Genomic DNA, 15,210 nt, shown 5'->3' on the forward strand with positions numbered 1-15,210 from the left:
TCCGCTAAGAAAACCATGTATAATAATATGAAACAGTGCTTTTAAGTTACTTGGAACTATAAACAATTTGTACTCTGAGATTCTCTTACCTTGAAGAGTTGAACAATTGACTATTAGTAGAATATACTACAGGAAGAAAAAGAAGACATGCTGAGAGTTGGGAAAGGACTGGAAATTCTTTCCTGGTTGGTCCTCTAGGTTATGCCTGTAGCAAATTACCCAGAAGAATTGGCGGGGAAAACGTAGCTAAAGAGGCGATCTACTTAGAATATGCCCATTTTGTGTCACAGATTAAAAACTAAATATCTGTCATCTGCAATACAAACATTATTTCTTAAAAAAGAGAAGATACAATACTATTTCTTGAGGTATGAGGTAGTAATATGAGGGAAAATCCAGCTAAGTAACAGAAAATATTAAGAGCAATCGATCAGAAACAAGTGCCATTCAAAACAATTAGTAAATTTTCCACAATACACTCTTTAAAGAGAAGCAAAAAAGAAGGAAAGGAATCACTTTTCAAGACATACAATGTTCTATATTTTGAACAATGCTGTGTGTGTATATGTGTGCACATGTGTGTGTATATTCCACAAAGCAGGTGTGCTTTCAGTCTGTTTATGCTAAATATGTGGTACTTCATTTACTCTACAGTAGAAACAGACAAATAAGCCAAGAATTTTTTCCCAGATGGTATTTGTGAATTTCTCTGTCCCATCCATGTAAACACAGAGTGGTGTGTTCCGGTTTGCTGAGTTACATATCCACGCTCTGACTTAGTACAAAGTCTGAATGTTTAGTCAGCTAAAAGACTGTTTCCATTCTGTGATTCATTAGGTCCCCATGGTACCTCTACTTCCTTTACTTTATGCAATCACAAATTATATTAGTTTGTCCTATTTTTATAACCCTTATAACTGAAGTTCTGCACAGGAAATTCTATTGCTATTTTAAAACATATTCACAAACCATTACTGAGGTGACATAAGTGACAGCCCCACAGAAGTGGTGATGAGGACTGAACATTGCCTTGCATGAGATCCTTCTACCAGGAAGATAAACTGTCAAATTAAAAAGCATTACAAGTAAGTGGGGTGGAGGAAGGGATGACTCAGTGTATGCTAATCCAGACGGGAGACTTAAGCAATCACTTTTGACACATATGAATATGTTATTAATTTTCATAACTAAAGACTATTAGAATAACCCTGAGAAAGTGGTTCTGATGTGAAAACAGTACAACAAATTGAGGAGCTTACTAGTTGCCTGGTAGATTATATAGTGAAAATCCAATATGTTCTGAAATGGAATGGTAGATAGTTACACTTTGTGCATACAATGAAGAGGGTCCTCTGATATTTAATTTTGAATGAATAAAAAAATGAAAGCAGCTATATAGCCATCAGATGTCATGACAGTTTTGGAACTTGAAAGGATATTATTATTGACAGTATCATAATAGCAACTCTATCACACAATTTCAAGTTGGCATAAATCTTTACCTATTTCAAATAGATGTAGCTCACCCTGTGGAGTGGGAGAAGAGGGAAGCTTAGGATATGAAAATGTTTGCATCTTTCTGGAAAATTTGAAAGAGCATTTCAATGGATTTTTTCAAGCCAATTCTAATCTAAATCATGCCATTAAATAGCCCTGTTATCTTAGAATTAATCACGCTAGTAACCATTTACTACTACTAACTTAGAGAAAGGGTACTATGCCTCAGAAACTTCACTAAGTCTTTAATATACAATATATCTAATTTTTATGACCCTCTATAACCACTGTAAAAAGTAAATATTAGTATTGTTATTTTACAAAATAAGAAAATTAAAAGTTTTGAAAACTCTCTCTAGTGACAACTAATTAGTATTGCACTGAATCATAAAACTGCTGATATTCAACCATTCATGACTTATAAAAAAGGCAATTTCATTTGGTTCAAACTATTATATAACAAATAGTTTCTGAAGTATAGTTCAACTTTAAAATCCTCTGACTTTAATATTCTAACTTGTTCTTGAATAAAGTGAAAAGCTTTATATAGATTTTAAACCATATGTTTTCATGATTTAACATATTCTATAATCTTCACGCAGAACTCCAGTGAAGAACAGTTAACTGGGGCCTGAGCTGGTCACAACCTAGCAAGTGGAACAGAGTAGAGTTAGGTGGAATCACTCAGACTGGAAGGCAGGCCTGGCTGAAGAACTGAGAAAGAATCAGGGGTAGGATGAGAGGACACAGGTCTCAAATGGGAATCATAGGTCCAAGAAACAAGAGACGAAAGATTTAAAGCAAACCTCTTCCCAAATGAAACAACACGCAACCGCTGCCAAAATGATCCAAGAGACTGAAGAATGGATTTTCTTCCCCTTGAAAGTTTTAGATTAAGGTATTAAGGGCCGGCAGTTGAGGAAAGAGCGAGTCAACTGAAGTTCTAGCTCACTACCCCAGTACTTAAAGGTGCTTTTTGAACAGGAGACACAGCACCACAGAGGTTGTAAGAGTGGAATCACTTTCTTCCCTTCTAAATAGGCTGTAGCAAGAATCTAAATGCTTTTTATTTCTTCTATAAGTTATGTATTCCCTTTGATAGTACACTATCAAAGCACTTTGATAGATCACTCTGGCATTAACAGAGCAAAGTCATAGGGGGAAAAAGTATATCACATAAAAACAACTTCCTTATTATATTTGTCTATGAACTTCTCTGACATACATAACACTGTTTCCACAGCTTTTGAGGAAAACTAAAATTCCTTTAAAAAACATCATTTTCTTCCAAAATTAAAAAGTATGTTTCCTTGAAAAATTGAAATTGAAGATGGATATGGGAAATACAGCAACAATATGCTATATAAATCCATTAACACTGAATACTTTCCTGGTTAAGCAAATGAAGCCGGCCTGGTAAAAACCAGGTAGAAGTGGCTCCTGAGCTCAGATTTCCATATTAAAAGTCATACCTATGCTGTCAAACATTCCAATTTTAATCTTTCAAGAATAGCCAGAAATCCTAAGTTTTTATGTAAAAGTGATCTAATTTTAAAATGTTGGCAACTAAATTTGTATCTTAATATAGTGCAAGTAAAACCAGATTCTATGCTACATCTATGCATACGCCAAGAGTTTTTTACCTCTATTCTGATGCTTACTTTCCTCAATTAAATTTAATAAATATATTAAATATATTTATTTGAATCCTATGAAAGATTTAACATATATTTTTATATAGACATGTATATAAAAAAACAAGAATTCCAGGCTAGATACCTCTTGTCAAAACCCCCATCTCTCCCTGTGAATATCAGCATTACCAGTTACCATAAAGTTTAAAAATTAATTTAAAAAAATTTTTAAATTCAATTTATTTAAACTAAAAAACAGTTCATCCCACTCTACCCCCTGCCTCTGGCAACCACCAATCTGTTTCTCTGTTTCTATGAAGTTGACTTGTTTTTCTTTTAGATTCCACATATAAAAGGGCTCATACGGTATTTGTCTTTCTATGTCTGTCTTATTTCACTTGGCATAATATCCTTGAGGTCCACTCACGGTACTGCAAATGGCAATGTTTCATTATTTCTCATGGCTCAGTAATATTTCACTGCATAGTCATACCACAATCTCTTTACCCATTCATCCAGAGATGGATACTTAGGTTGTTTCCATATCTTGGCTACTACAAATAATGCTGCCACGAACATGGGCATGCATACATCTTTTTGAGTTAGTATTTTCATTTCTTTGGATAAATACCCAGAATTGGACTTGCTGGATGATATGGTAGTTCTGTCTTTAATTTTCTGAGAAACCTCCATACTGCTTTCCATAGTGGCTACACAAATGCACAATCCAACAACGCACAAGGGCTCCCTTACTCCATATCCTCACCATCACTTGCTATTTTTAGTCTTTCTGATGACAGTCATTCTGACAAGTGTGAGGTGATATCTCATTTGGTTTTGATTTGCATTTCCCTGATGGCTAATGATGGTGAGCATCTTTTCAGGTACATGTTGGCCAGCTGTCTGTCTTCTTTGGAAAAGTGTCTATTCAGATGGTCTGCCCATTTATTAATTGTTTATTTTTTGCTATTGAGTTGTATGACTTCTTCATATATTTTGAATATTAGCCCCTTATCAGATATATGATTTGCAGACATTTTCCTCCATTCAGTAGGTTACCTTTTCATTTTGTTGATGGTTTCCTTTGCTGTGCACAAGCTTTTTAGTTTGATGTAGTCTCACTTGTTTATTTTTGCTTTTGTTTTTGGGGTCAGATTCAAAAAATCATCGTCAAGACCTATGTCAAGGAGCTTAGTGCTTATGTTTTCTTCTAGGCATTTCATGGTTGTAGGCCTTACATCTAAGTCTTTAATCCATTTTGAGTTAATTTTTGTGTACAGTGTAAAAGAGCATCTAGTTTTATTCTTTTGCATGTGGCTCTCCAATTTTGACTGCTTTCTCATAAATTAATTGACCATATATGTGGGTTATTTCAGGGCTCTTATTCTGTTCCACTGATCTATGTGTATGTTTCAGGCCAACACTTGTTAGAATGGCTATTATGAAAAAGTCATGAGATAACAAGTGCTGGTGAGGATGTAGAGAAAAGGGAATCCAGTACTTTAAAACTGTTGTGCTATTTCCTTCTAGTCTCCATATTTTCATGAAAATTCTGCTGTCTTTCAAATCATTGTTCCCCTATGGTAATAAATCTGGGTGCTTTTAAAATTTATATTATGCCGTTCATAGTCAGCAGTTTGAACATGCATTTCTTTGGACTCGTCCTTTTTGGAGTTTGCTCAGCTTCTTAAATCTATAGATTTACGTATTTTAGTAAATTCCAGACGTTTTCAGCCATTATGTAATTATACAGAAAGCCTATTTGCAATAGCAAATAAGAAGGTTAAATACTTAGGAATATATCTAACAAGAAATATGTGAAGTCTATAAAAAGAAATGTTAAAACACTCATGTAAGACACAAAAATAGTCTTGAAAAAATGTAGACATTCCTTTTTCTTAGGCTGACTCAACATTAAGATGCAGTTCTCTTTAAATTGATTTATAAATTCACACAATCCCCATAAAAATACCAGCAAGTTATTTTATGGAGCTAGAAAATTCATTACTAATGTTCACATGGAAAAATAAACATATAAGACTAATTAGGAACACACTGAGAAAAATTAGAAGGGGCGTCTAGCTGTAACAATCTTTAAGATATACCATAAAACCAATATAATTTAAAATGTTATTAGCACATGCATAGACAAATAAACCACTGGTATAGAATATAAAATCAGAAATAGACCCCAATACATATGCTAATTTAGTAATGATAAAGGAGGCATCTCAAATCATTAGGGAAAGTAGATACTTTTTAATAAATGATGATGGTATAACTGGGTAGTCATTTGGAAAAATCTATAGTTAGATCCATATCTCACACAATAACAAGAATAAACCACAAATGGTTAGGAATCTAAATGTTAAAAATGAAACCATACAGGTACTAGAAAACAATATAGATGAACTTCTCTTTAAACTCAGTATAAGAAAAGTGTTCCTAACTATAACTCAAAATCCAAAGGAAATAAAAGATTGATGCATTTGACTACATTAAAATAAAAATACTTGTATGCCTCCCCAAAGCTCATAAAAACAAAGTCAAAACATAACTGTAACTGACACAGAAGAATATATTTGTATCATATGCCACAAACAAAGGACTGTTACACCTAATATTTATGAGACACAGGACCAAAAACTTGATAGAAAAATGAGGAAAGGACATGAAAGTGTTCCTAGTGGCCAACACTGAAACAACTTGAGAAATAAAAATAAATAATAATACTACTGCATAATGAACAAAAGAATAAAATTTAAATACACATTAGTCCATACATATGTACATTAAAAATTAAATAAATGGTGATAAAGAATAGCTATTTCTTTCAGAATAACTGCAATTAAAAGATAAAAGGAAAGAAGAAAATAGAAAATCATTACTATGCAAATACCACAGTAATAACGGTCACAGACTACACCCACTGATGAATGTTAAAATTAATAGGCAAAATTTTTCAGAGAAACAGTATTTGCATAGTCACAAAATATCTCCCACAAGACATTTATTAACAACAAAATGAGAAAAAAAAACAACTTCACTATAGTGGAAAAATTCAACATATACCACTTTACCCAAGTTATCAAAGTTAATTTAAGATCACAAACAACACATCAACAACATGAACCCACTGATATGATACAGTGAGAAAAGCCCATCACTTTTGTGGTATTCTTGACAAAAAGGCATAGCCACATTCTAACCATAAGAAAACATTAGACCAATTGACAAAGAAGAGCATTCTACAGAATAATTGTCTAGTACTTTTCAAAAATGTCAAGGTCATGAAAGACTTTAAAGAAAGACTGAGGAACTATCACAGACAGAAGACCACAAAGACATGACAGCTCACTACAGTGTGTTATCCTGGATTAGCTCCTGGAACAGAAAAGGGACACTAATGGGAAAACTGATGAAATTCATATAAGGTTGGTAATTTTATTAACAGTGTTGTACCAATGTTATTCCTGGTTTTGATAATTGTACTATGGTTATGCAAGATGTTAACATAGGAATGTGAATTGTATCTGAGAATTCTCTGTAATATTTGTGCAATTCTCTTTCCAGACATGTAAAATTCAGAATAAAAATTTTTCAAAAAGTTCTGAAAAAACTATACTGATATAATGATAAAAAACAGATCAGTGGGGCTTCCCTGGCGGTGCAGTGGTTGAGAGTCCACCTGCCGATGCAGAGGACATGGGTTCATGCCTGGGTCCGGGAGAATCCCACATGCCGCGGAGCGGCTGGGCCCGTGAGCCATGGCTGCTCAGCCTGTGCGTCTGGAGCCTGTGCTCTGCAACGGGAGAGGCCACAACAGTGAGAGGCCTGCGTACCGCAAAAAACAAAAAACAAAAAAACAGATCAATGTTATCCGAGGTCAGGAGTGGGAGAAAAGACTGATTACACAGGGTTACAAAGGGATGTTTTTGGATGATGGAAATATTTCTATATAATGATTGCGTTGCTAGTCACATGACAATATTCATCTGTCAAAAGTCATGCACTGGTGAAATTTTGTTACATGAAAATTATACTTTAATACAGCTGACAAAAAAAGAATTCCAAATGTAAAAAAAAAAAATTCTTAAAAATATCTTGGGTTGTGATGCCAGTATAAGTGGAATGCAGAGAAGAGATATCAAATAAGATTATATGCTCTTACCAGGTTAATTAACTGAGTGTGTACTACATCTTCTACCAAAACTGCTGTTTCATGAAGAGGCCTCCTAGAATCACCTAGAGAAAACCTGCAAAGAAAATCAAACATACCAATATTAAGGACTATAAAACTAAGAAAGGCAAAAGTGAAAAATATTTATCATGATACTGTTTAATAAAGTACAAATTGTCCTCTCAAATGACAGAGTATGTATACAATTTTCTATGGACAAAGAATTGCATCTTTCCTACATAAGCTGAAACTTCCAGAGAAAAGTGCAGTGTCATCAATGTTATTTCTTGACTTGTGTAGGCATTTTTGAGGGCATTTACTATTTTAAAATGCAAAATTTTAAAGACAACCACTTCATAATACTGGCAACCAGAAAACCGTTACCATACCCAAATAACCAATACAGCTGGCCCTTCATATCTTCAGGTTCTGCAGGTTCCTCGGATTCAACCAACCACCAACTGAAAATATTCGAAATAAAAAAAAAATCCACAAAGTTCTGAATAGCAAAACTTGATTTTGCCACGTGGTGGCAACAATTCACATATCATTTACATTGTATTTACAATTATTTACATGGCATTTACTTTGTATGAGGTATTATAAGTAATCTAGGGACAATTTAAAGTATATGAAAATTTCCCCAAAGAAGATATACAGATTGACAATAAACACATGAAAGGATGCTCAACATCACTAATCATTAGAGAAATGCAAATCAAAACTACAATGAGATATCACCTCACCCCAGTCAGAATGGCCATCATCAAAAAATCTACAAACCATAAATGCTGGAGAGGGTGTAGAGAAAAGGGAACCCTCTTGCACTGTTGGTGGGAATGTAAATTGATACAGCCACTATGGAGAACAGTATGGAGGTTCCTGAAAAAGCAAAACATAGAACTACCATATGACCCAGCAATCCCACTGCTGGGCATACACTCTGAGAAAACCATAATTCAAAAAGAGTCATATACCACAATGTTCATTGCAGCCCTATTTACAATAGCCAGGACATGGAAGCAACCTAAGTGTCCATCAACAAGTGAATGGATAAAGAAGATGTGGCACAGATATACAATGGAATATTACTCAGCCATAAAAAGAAACGAAATTGAGTTATTTGTAGTGAAGTGGATGGACCTAGAAACTGTCATACAGAGTGAAGTAAGTCAGAAAGAGAAAAACAAATACCACATGCTAACACATATATATGGAATCTAAAAAGAAAAAAAAATGGTTATGAAGAACCTAGGAGCAGGATAGGAGTAAAGACGCAGATGTAGAGAATGGATTTGAGGACATGGGGAGGGGGAAGGGTAAGCTGGGACGAAGTGAGAGAGTGCCATGGACAGACATACACTTCCAAATGTAAAATAGACAGCTAGTGGGAAGCAGCCGCATAGCACAGGGAGATCAGCTCCGTGCTTTGTGTCCACCTAGAGGAGTGGGATAGGGAGGGTGGGAGGGAGACGCAAGAGGGAGGAGATATGGGGATATATGTACACATAAAGCTGATTCACTTTGTTATACAGCAGAAACTAACACACCATTGTAAAGCATTATACTCCAATAAAGATGTTAAAAAAAAAAAAAGAAAAAGAGACAGGGGATAGTCATAAGTAGATCACTTTCACTGAATTTCCTTGTTCAAGATTCACTTAGGAAGGCAAAGTGGGTTATTTTGAGGGGCATTTGAAGAAAATGGTAAGTTTAACATTACCATGGAAGACTATGTGTGTAAATATTACAAATAATAATTCTGTTTATTAAAGTAAAAAAAATGTATATGGAAAGATGTGCATAGGTTATATAGTAAATGCTATGTCATTTTATATAAGGGACTTGAGCATCTGACCATTTGGGTATCTGCAGGGGGTTCTTAGAACCAATCTCCCTCAGACACTGAGGGACAACTGTATAGTAACACAATAATAGCCACGCAGAAAACTAAAAAAAGCATGTGATGTAATTAAAATGAAAACTGCTAAGAAAACTACATGTAAGTGGTGTAAACTATTATTTCAAATTATATACAAGCAGATTATCAAGAATGGATGACAAAGCTGATCTTAAAAGTCCTCTTCTCAATTTTCATATTGTGGACTAGATGGTCCTGGTAAAGAACATTTGAAAATATACAGTAATATATTAAAAACTTATATTTAAAGCATACTTTAACCAGCACTAGAGAGAACAAAAAAGAAGTCAGAGAAAATGAGAAAACACAGTTCCACAGGATAAGAAAGCCCTGGAGCCAAAATTTATTCTGAAAGCATCTACTTCTTTATAGTAGCCTATAGCTTGGATTTCAACCAGCACAGTTATCAAGGTGTAGGAAAGAACGCTGGGACCTCAAGAGAGGTTTGAGGAAACTACTCTGAAGTTGAGAAAAGCAATGCCCAGATGGTGATACTTTCAGTGTGTGAACTAGGAAAATACCACTCCAAGGAAGCCACTTTGCCTGTCTTACCCCATGCTGAGTGAAAGAGGAAAAAAATGTGGTATTGGCACAAACAGACTATAGGAAAAGAACAGACAGCCTAGTAATAAACATATAATGGTCAACTGATTTTCAATAAGGGTGGCAAGAGCACCCAATCTGGAAAGGACAGTCTTTTCAACAACTGGTGCAGGGAAACAAGATGTCCACATGCAAAAGAATGAAGTTGGACTCTTACCTTGTACCATATATTAAAATAAACTCAAAATAGATCAAAGACCTAAAACTATAAAACTCTTAGAATAAAACAGAAGGGGAGATCTTCATGACCTTGGATTTAGCGAAGGTTTCTTAAGTGTGACACCAAAAGCACAGGCAACAAAAGAAAAAAATAAATTGGACTTCATCAAAATTAAAACCTTTTATAAATCAAAGAACACTATTAAGAGAGAGAAAAGATAACCCACAGAATGGGAAAAAAAAATGTTTGAAACTCATATATCAGATAAATAACCAGCATATACAAAGAACGCCCACAACGCAAAAAAAAAAAAAACAACAAACAACCCAACTTAAAAATGGGCTATAGACTTGAATAGATATTTCTCCAATGAAAATAAACAAATGGCCAATTTCAAATGAAAAGATGCTCAAAATCGTTAGCCATTAGGGAAATGCAAATGAAAAAAAACATGGAGATACCACTTCAAACCCATAAGAATGGCTATTATCAACAAAATGGAAAACAGTAAGTGTTGGCTAGGATATGGAGAAATTGAAAATGTTGTACACTGCTGGTGGGAATGCAAAATGGTGCAGCCACTGTGGAAATGTGCATGATATGTAGACACCACCTGAAACTGAACAGCTGTAGTGTTATAGTCCCCTTCTGGAACATCCCTGAAAGACACTGGTAAAGGGAAATCCTCCCAGTGCACAGAACTTACAGCAGTGCACTTAGTTGTTTACTTGAAAGAAGAAGTAGTTAGATGTGTAATTTTATACTGATTCATGGGCTATGACCAATGAGTGGCTAATGGTAAGGGACATGGAAGGAGTATGTTTGGGAAGTTGGGAAGTTTGGGGAAGAGGTAGACAGATGTCTCTAAATAGGCAAAACAAAAACAACGTGAAGACGTCAACTATATTTCAATTTAAAAAAACTAAGAAAAAAGTGAAGATATCTGTGTCTTGTGTGAATGCTCATAGGGGACCTCAGCAAAGGAAGACTTTAACAATCAAGTGGATACCATCAGCTTTTCCCGAATCGCCCCATCATTGCCCAATGGGCTATGAACAAGGTGGCTGTGGTGGGAAGGATGGACTTCCACTCACCAAGGCCACTGCTGAGTGTCCATCTGTCAGCAGCAGAGATCAACATTGAGTTCCCTATATGGTATCATTCCCCAGGGTGATCAGTCAGCTACCTGGTAACAGGTTGATGCCATTAGACCACTTCCATCATGGCAGTGGAAGTGTATTATTCCTACTGGAATAGACACTCTGGATATGGAACTGGCATCCCTGCATGCAACGCTTCTGCAAAAATTACCATCTGTGGACTTAGAGAATGCCTATCCACTGTCATAATATTCTATACAGCATTGATTCTGATCAAGAAACTCACTTAACAGCAAGAGAAGGGCTACACTGGGCCCACACTTATGGAATTCACTATTCTTACATGTTCCCCACCATCATGAAGCAGCTGGTTTGACGGAATGATGAAATGGCCTCTTGAAGACTGAGTTACAGTGCCAGCAAGTCGGTAATACCTTGTAGATCTGGAGCAAGGTTTTCCAGAAGACTATACAGTCTAGAACCAGCATCTAATATGGTGCTGCTTCTCCCACACATAGAATTCACAGGTCTAGGAATCAAAGGATAGAATGGGAGAGGCACCACTCATTATTACTCCTAGAGACCCACTAGCAAAATTGTTGCTTTCCGTTCCCATGGCCTTATGATTTACTGGCCTAGAGGTCTTAATTCCAGAGGGAGGGATGCTTTCACATTTATGCCATTGACACAATTATTCCATTGAAATGCAACTTAAGACTGCAGCTGAGTCACTGTGGATTCCACATGCTTCTGAATCAACAAGCAAAGAAGGAGTTACTGTGTTGGCTGGGGTGAGTGATACTGACTACCCAGTGGAAAATAGACTGGTACTCCACAGTGGAGGTAAGAAAGAGTATTTCTGGAATATAGGAGATCCCTTAGGACGTCTCATAGTACTACCATGCCCTACCATGTGATTAAGGTCAATGGAAAACTACAACCCAATCCAGGAAGGACTACTAAATAGCTCAGATCCTTCAAGAATGAAGGTTTGGGTCACTCCACCAGTTAAAGAACCACAACCAGCTGAGGTGCTTGCTGAAGGCAGGGGAATACAGATTAGGTAGTGGAAGAAGGTAGTTATTAATACCAGCTACAACCATATGACCAGTTATAGAAAGAGGATTGTAACGGTCATGAGTATTCCCTTATTTTGTTATGAATACGTTTGTGTGTGTGTGTGAATGTGAGTGTCGGGGAAATACCTGTTTCCTTCCCTCTCTTATTCCCTCCTCATGTAACATAAAATGTATTGGCCTTACAGTATGTTATTCATTTCATATCGTAGTATTTAAGCTAGGAACACCAAGGAGCAGTATAAACATCACTCAAGGACTTGACCTCATCTTCTGGGGACGGGGTTAGCACATTCTCAGTTGTGTGCTGGACAGCTATCACATTAGGCAGAACTATGACCTTGTTACTGTCTTTATGTGGAGACTAAGTATAGTTTAAGGAGATATGGGTGCCCAAATTGATACGGGTGTGGTTAATTTTACGGCTCAGTTTGACTGGGCCATGGGGTAGTTAACATTAGTTTGATATGTATTTGCAGGTATTTATGCGTGAGATTAACATTTGAATCCGTAAACTGGGTAAGGCAGATTACCCTCTCCAATGTGGGTGTGCCTCATCCAATCTATTGAAGGCCTGAACAGAACGAGAGGAGGAGAAAGGGAGAATTCACCCTCTGCCTATCTTCAAGCTGGGACATTGGTCTTTGCCTGCCTTTGAACTCATTTTGGGACACCATCAGCTCTACTGCTTCTCAGATTTTCATACTGTAGTTTTACCCTCCCCTCATCACATTTTATGTTGTTGATTTCACAATGTACATCTTTTACCTTGTGTATCATTAACAAATTATTGTAGTTATGATTATTTTTACTACTTTGGTCTTATAACCTTCATACTAGATGTATAACTGATTTACCCACCATTAAAACATTTGTGTATTCTGAATTTAAGCAGTGGAATTTGTACTTTTATACATTTTACTATTACTGACTAGCATCCTTTCATTTCAGTTCAAAGAAGTCCCTTTAACTTTTCTTATAGGCTAGTCTAGTGCTTATGAACTCCTTCAACTTTCACTTGTCTGGAAAATTCTTTCTCTCTCTTTCAATTCTGAAGGATAACTTTGCTGGGTATACTTTTTTTGGCTGCCAGGAAAGCAAGAGCAAAACATAAATCTATTAGGGCTTCCCTGGTGGTGCAGTGGTTGAGAGTCCGCCTGCCGATGCAGGGGACACGGGTTTGTGCCCCGGTCCGGGAGGGTCCCACATGCCGTGGAGCGGCTGGGCCCGTGAGCCATGGCCGCTGAGCCTGCGCGTCCGGAGCCTGTGCTCCACAACGGGAGAGGCCACAACAGTGAGAGGCCCGCGTACCACAAAAAACAAACAAACAAACAAAAAACCCCCATAAATCTATTAATATAATTAACTTCATAAAATATGAAAATAGAAAAACTACATGATCATATCAATAGATGTAGGAAAATCACTAAACAACCATTCACGACAAAAATTGTAGCAAAGTACAACTAAAAAGATTTTCTTCAATCTGATGAAGAGAATCTACCAAAAAACATATAGAGAACAACATACTCAGAAGCATTCAAACCTTTTGAAATTCAGACCAATATAAGGATTCCCACTATCACCACTTTTTTTTTTTTTTTTTTGCGGTACGCGGGCCTCTCACTGTTGTGGCCTCTCCCGTTGCGGAGCACAGGCTCCGGACGCGCAGGCTCAGCAGCCACGGCTCACGGGCCCAGACACTCCACGGCACATGGGATCCTCCCGGACCGGGGCACGAACCCGCGTCCCCTGCATCAGCAGGTGGACTCTCAACCACTGTGCCACCAGGGAAGCCCTATCACCACTTTTAATCAATATAATACTTAAGATTACAGTGACAACATAAGGCAAGAAAAGGTTTAAACTGTATAAGTATTGAAAAGAAAAAACTAAACTGTTCTTATTCACATATAATCTGAGTATCTACACAGAAAACTCAAAATAATGGGGAGACAAATTATTTCAAATAATAAAGGAAGCCAGCAAGTTTTTCAACTATAAGAGCAATCTAAATATCATCAACACAAAGGCAGAACTCATTGAAACAGACAGCAGAGGGGTGGTTACCAGGGGCTGGGAGTGGGGGAAACAGGGAGATGATGCTTAAAGGGTACAAACTTCCAGTTAGAAGATGAATAAGTTCTGGGAATGTTACATACAGCCAGTGATCATAGTTAACAGTACTATACTATACACTTAAAAGCTGATAAGAGAGTAAGTCATAAATGTTCTCACCGCAACAATGAAATGGTAACTGTGTGACATAATAAAGGTGTGAGTTAAAGCTATGGTGGTAATCATTTTGTAATAAACAAGTATATCAAATCAACATGTGTACTCCTTAAACTTATACAATATCAATCATATCTCAATAAAGTTGGGGAAAACAGCACACAAAGATAGAAAATGCAATTAAAAATATATAAATTGGCTCTAAACTTTATGTGAGAGAGTCAAGACCCAAGAATAGTCAAGACACTTTTGAAGTACAAAGTAGAAGGAGATTTCCTACAAGACTTATTATAAAGCCATAGTAATTAAGGTAGTGTGCTACTGGTGCAAGGAAAAACAAATAAACCAACAGAACAGAAAGAGAATAAAAAGTCCCCATCAGAGAGTAAACTCCACAATGGCAAAAATCTTGTGTTATATTCACTGACATATTCAATATTTAATTCTTTGGGCTGCCGGAACAAAGTTTCTCTTCCATTATTTTAAGTTAATTTAAATCGCACCAAAGAAGAAGTACAAAGTTATCAAAGGGAAATAATTGACTCAAAGATAAAACAATGAATGCAAGTCACATCTCTAGTAAAAAGAATACTTTAAAATACTTCTTATATAAAATGTACAAATAATTACCAAGTTTTACCTCAAGCTTTTATATACTTTTCTATTAAAAATAATCATTAACATAAACATGTAAAGTACTTAAAACCAGCTAAAGATATAAACACGGATGGGATTTTGATCAGTATATTATTTTAATTATCAGGGTTGTTAGTTCTTCAGCTTAAATTTGCATTTTTTCTCATA

At 36.2% G+C, this 15,210-nt stretch overlaps 1 protein-coding gene across 1 annotated transcript in view; it reads right to left on the bottom strand.

The window, feature by feature from the left end:
- SUPT3H (SPT3 homolog, SAGA and STAGA complex component) overlaps positions 1-15,210 on the bottom strand; it is a 432,145-nt gene that overhangs the window by 199,946 nt on the left and 216,989 nt on the right. The window contains exon 3 of the mRNA XM_065886432.1: positions 7,303-7,387. Coding sequence (XP_065742504.1) covers positions 7,303-7,387 — 85 coding nt within the window. The remainder of the gene's footprint in view (positions 1-7,302; positions 7,388-15,210) is intronic.

This window comes from Phocoena phocoena, chromosome 10 (assembly GCF_963924675.1).
Source record: "Phocoena phocoena chromosome 10, mPhoPho1.1, whole genome shotgun sequence".
Taxonomy (NCBI): domain Eukaryota; kingdom Metazoa; phylum Chordata; class Mammalia; order Artiodactyla; family Phocoenidae; genus Phocoena; species Phocoena phocoena.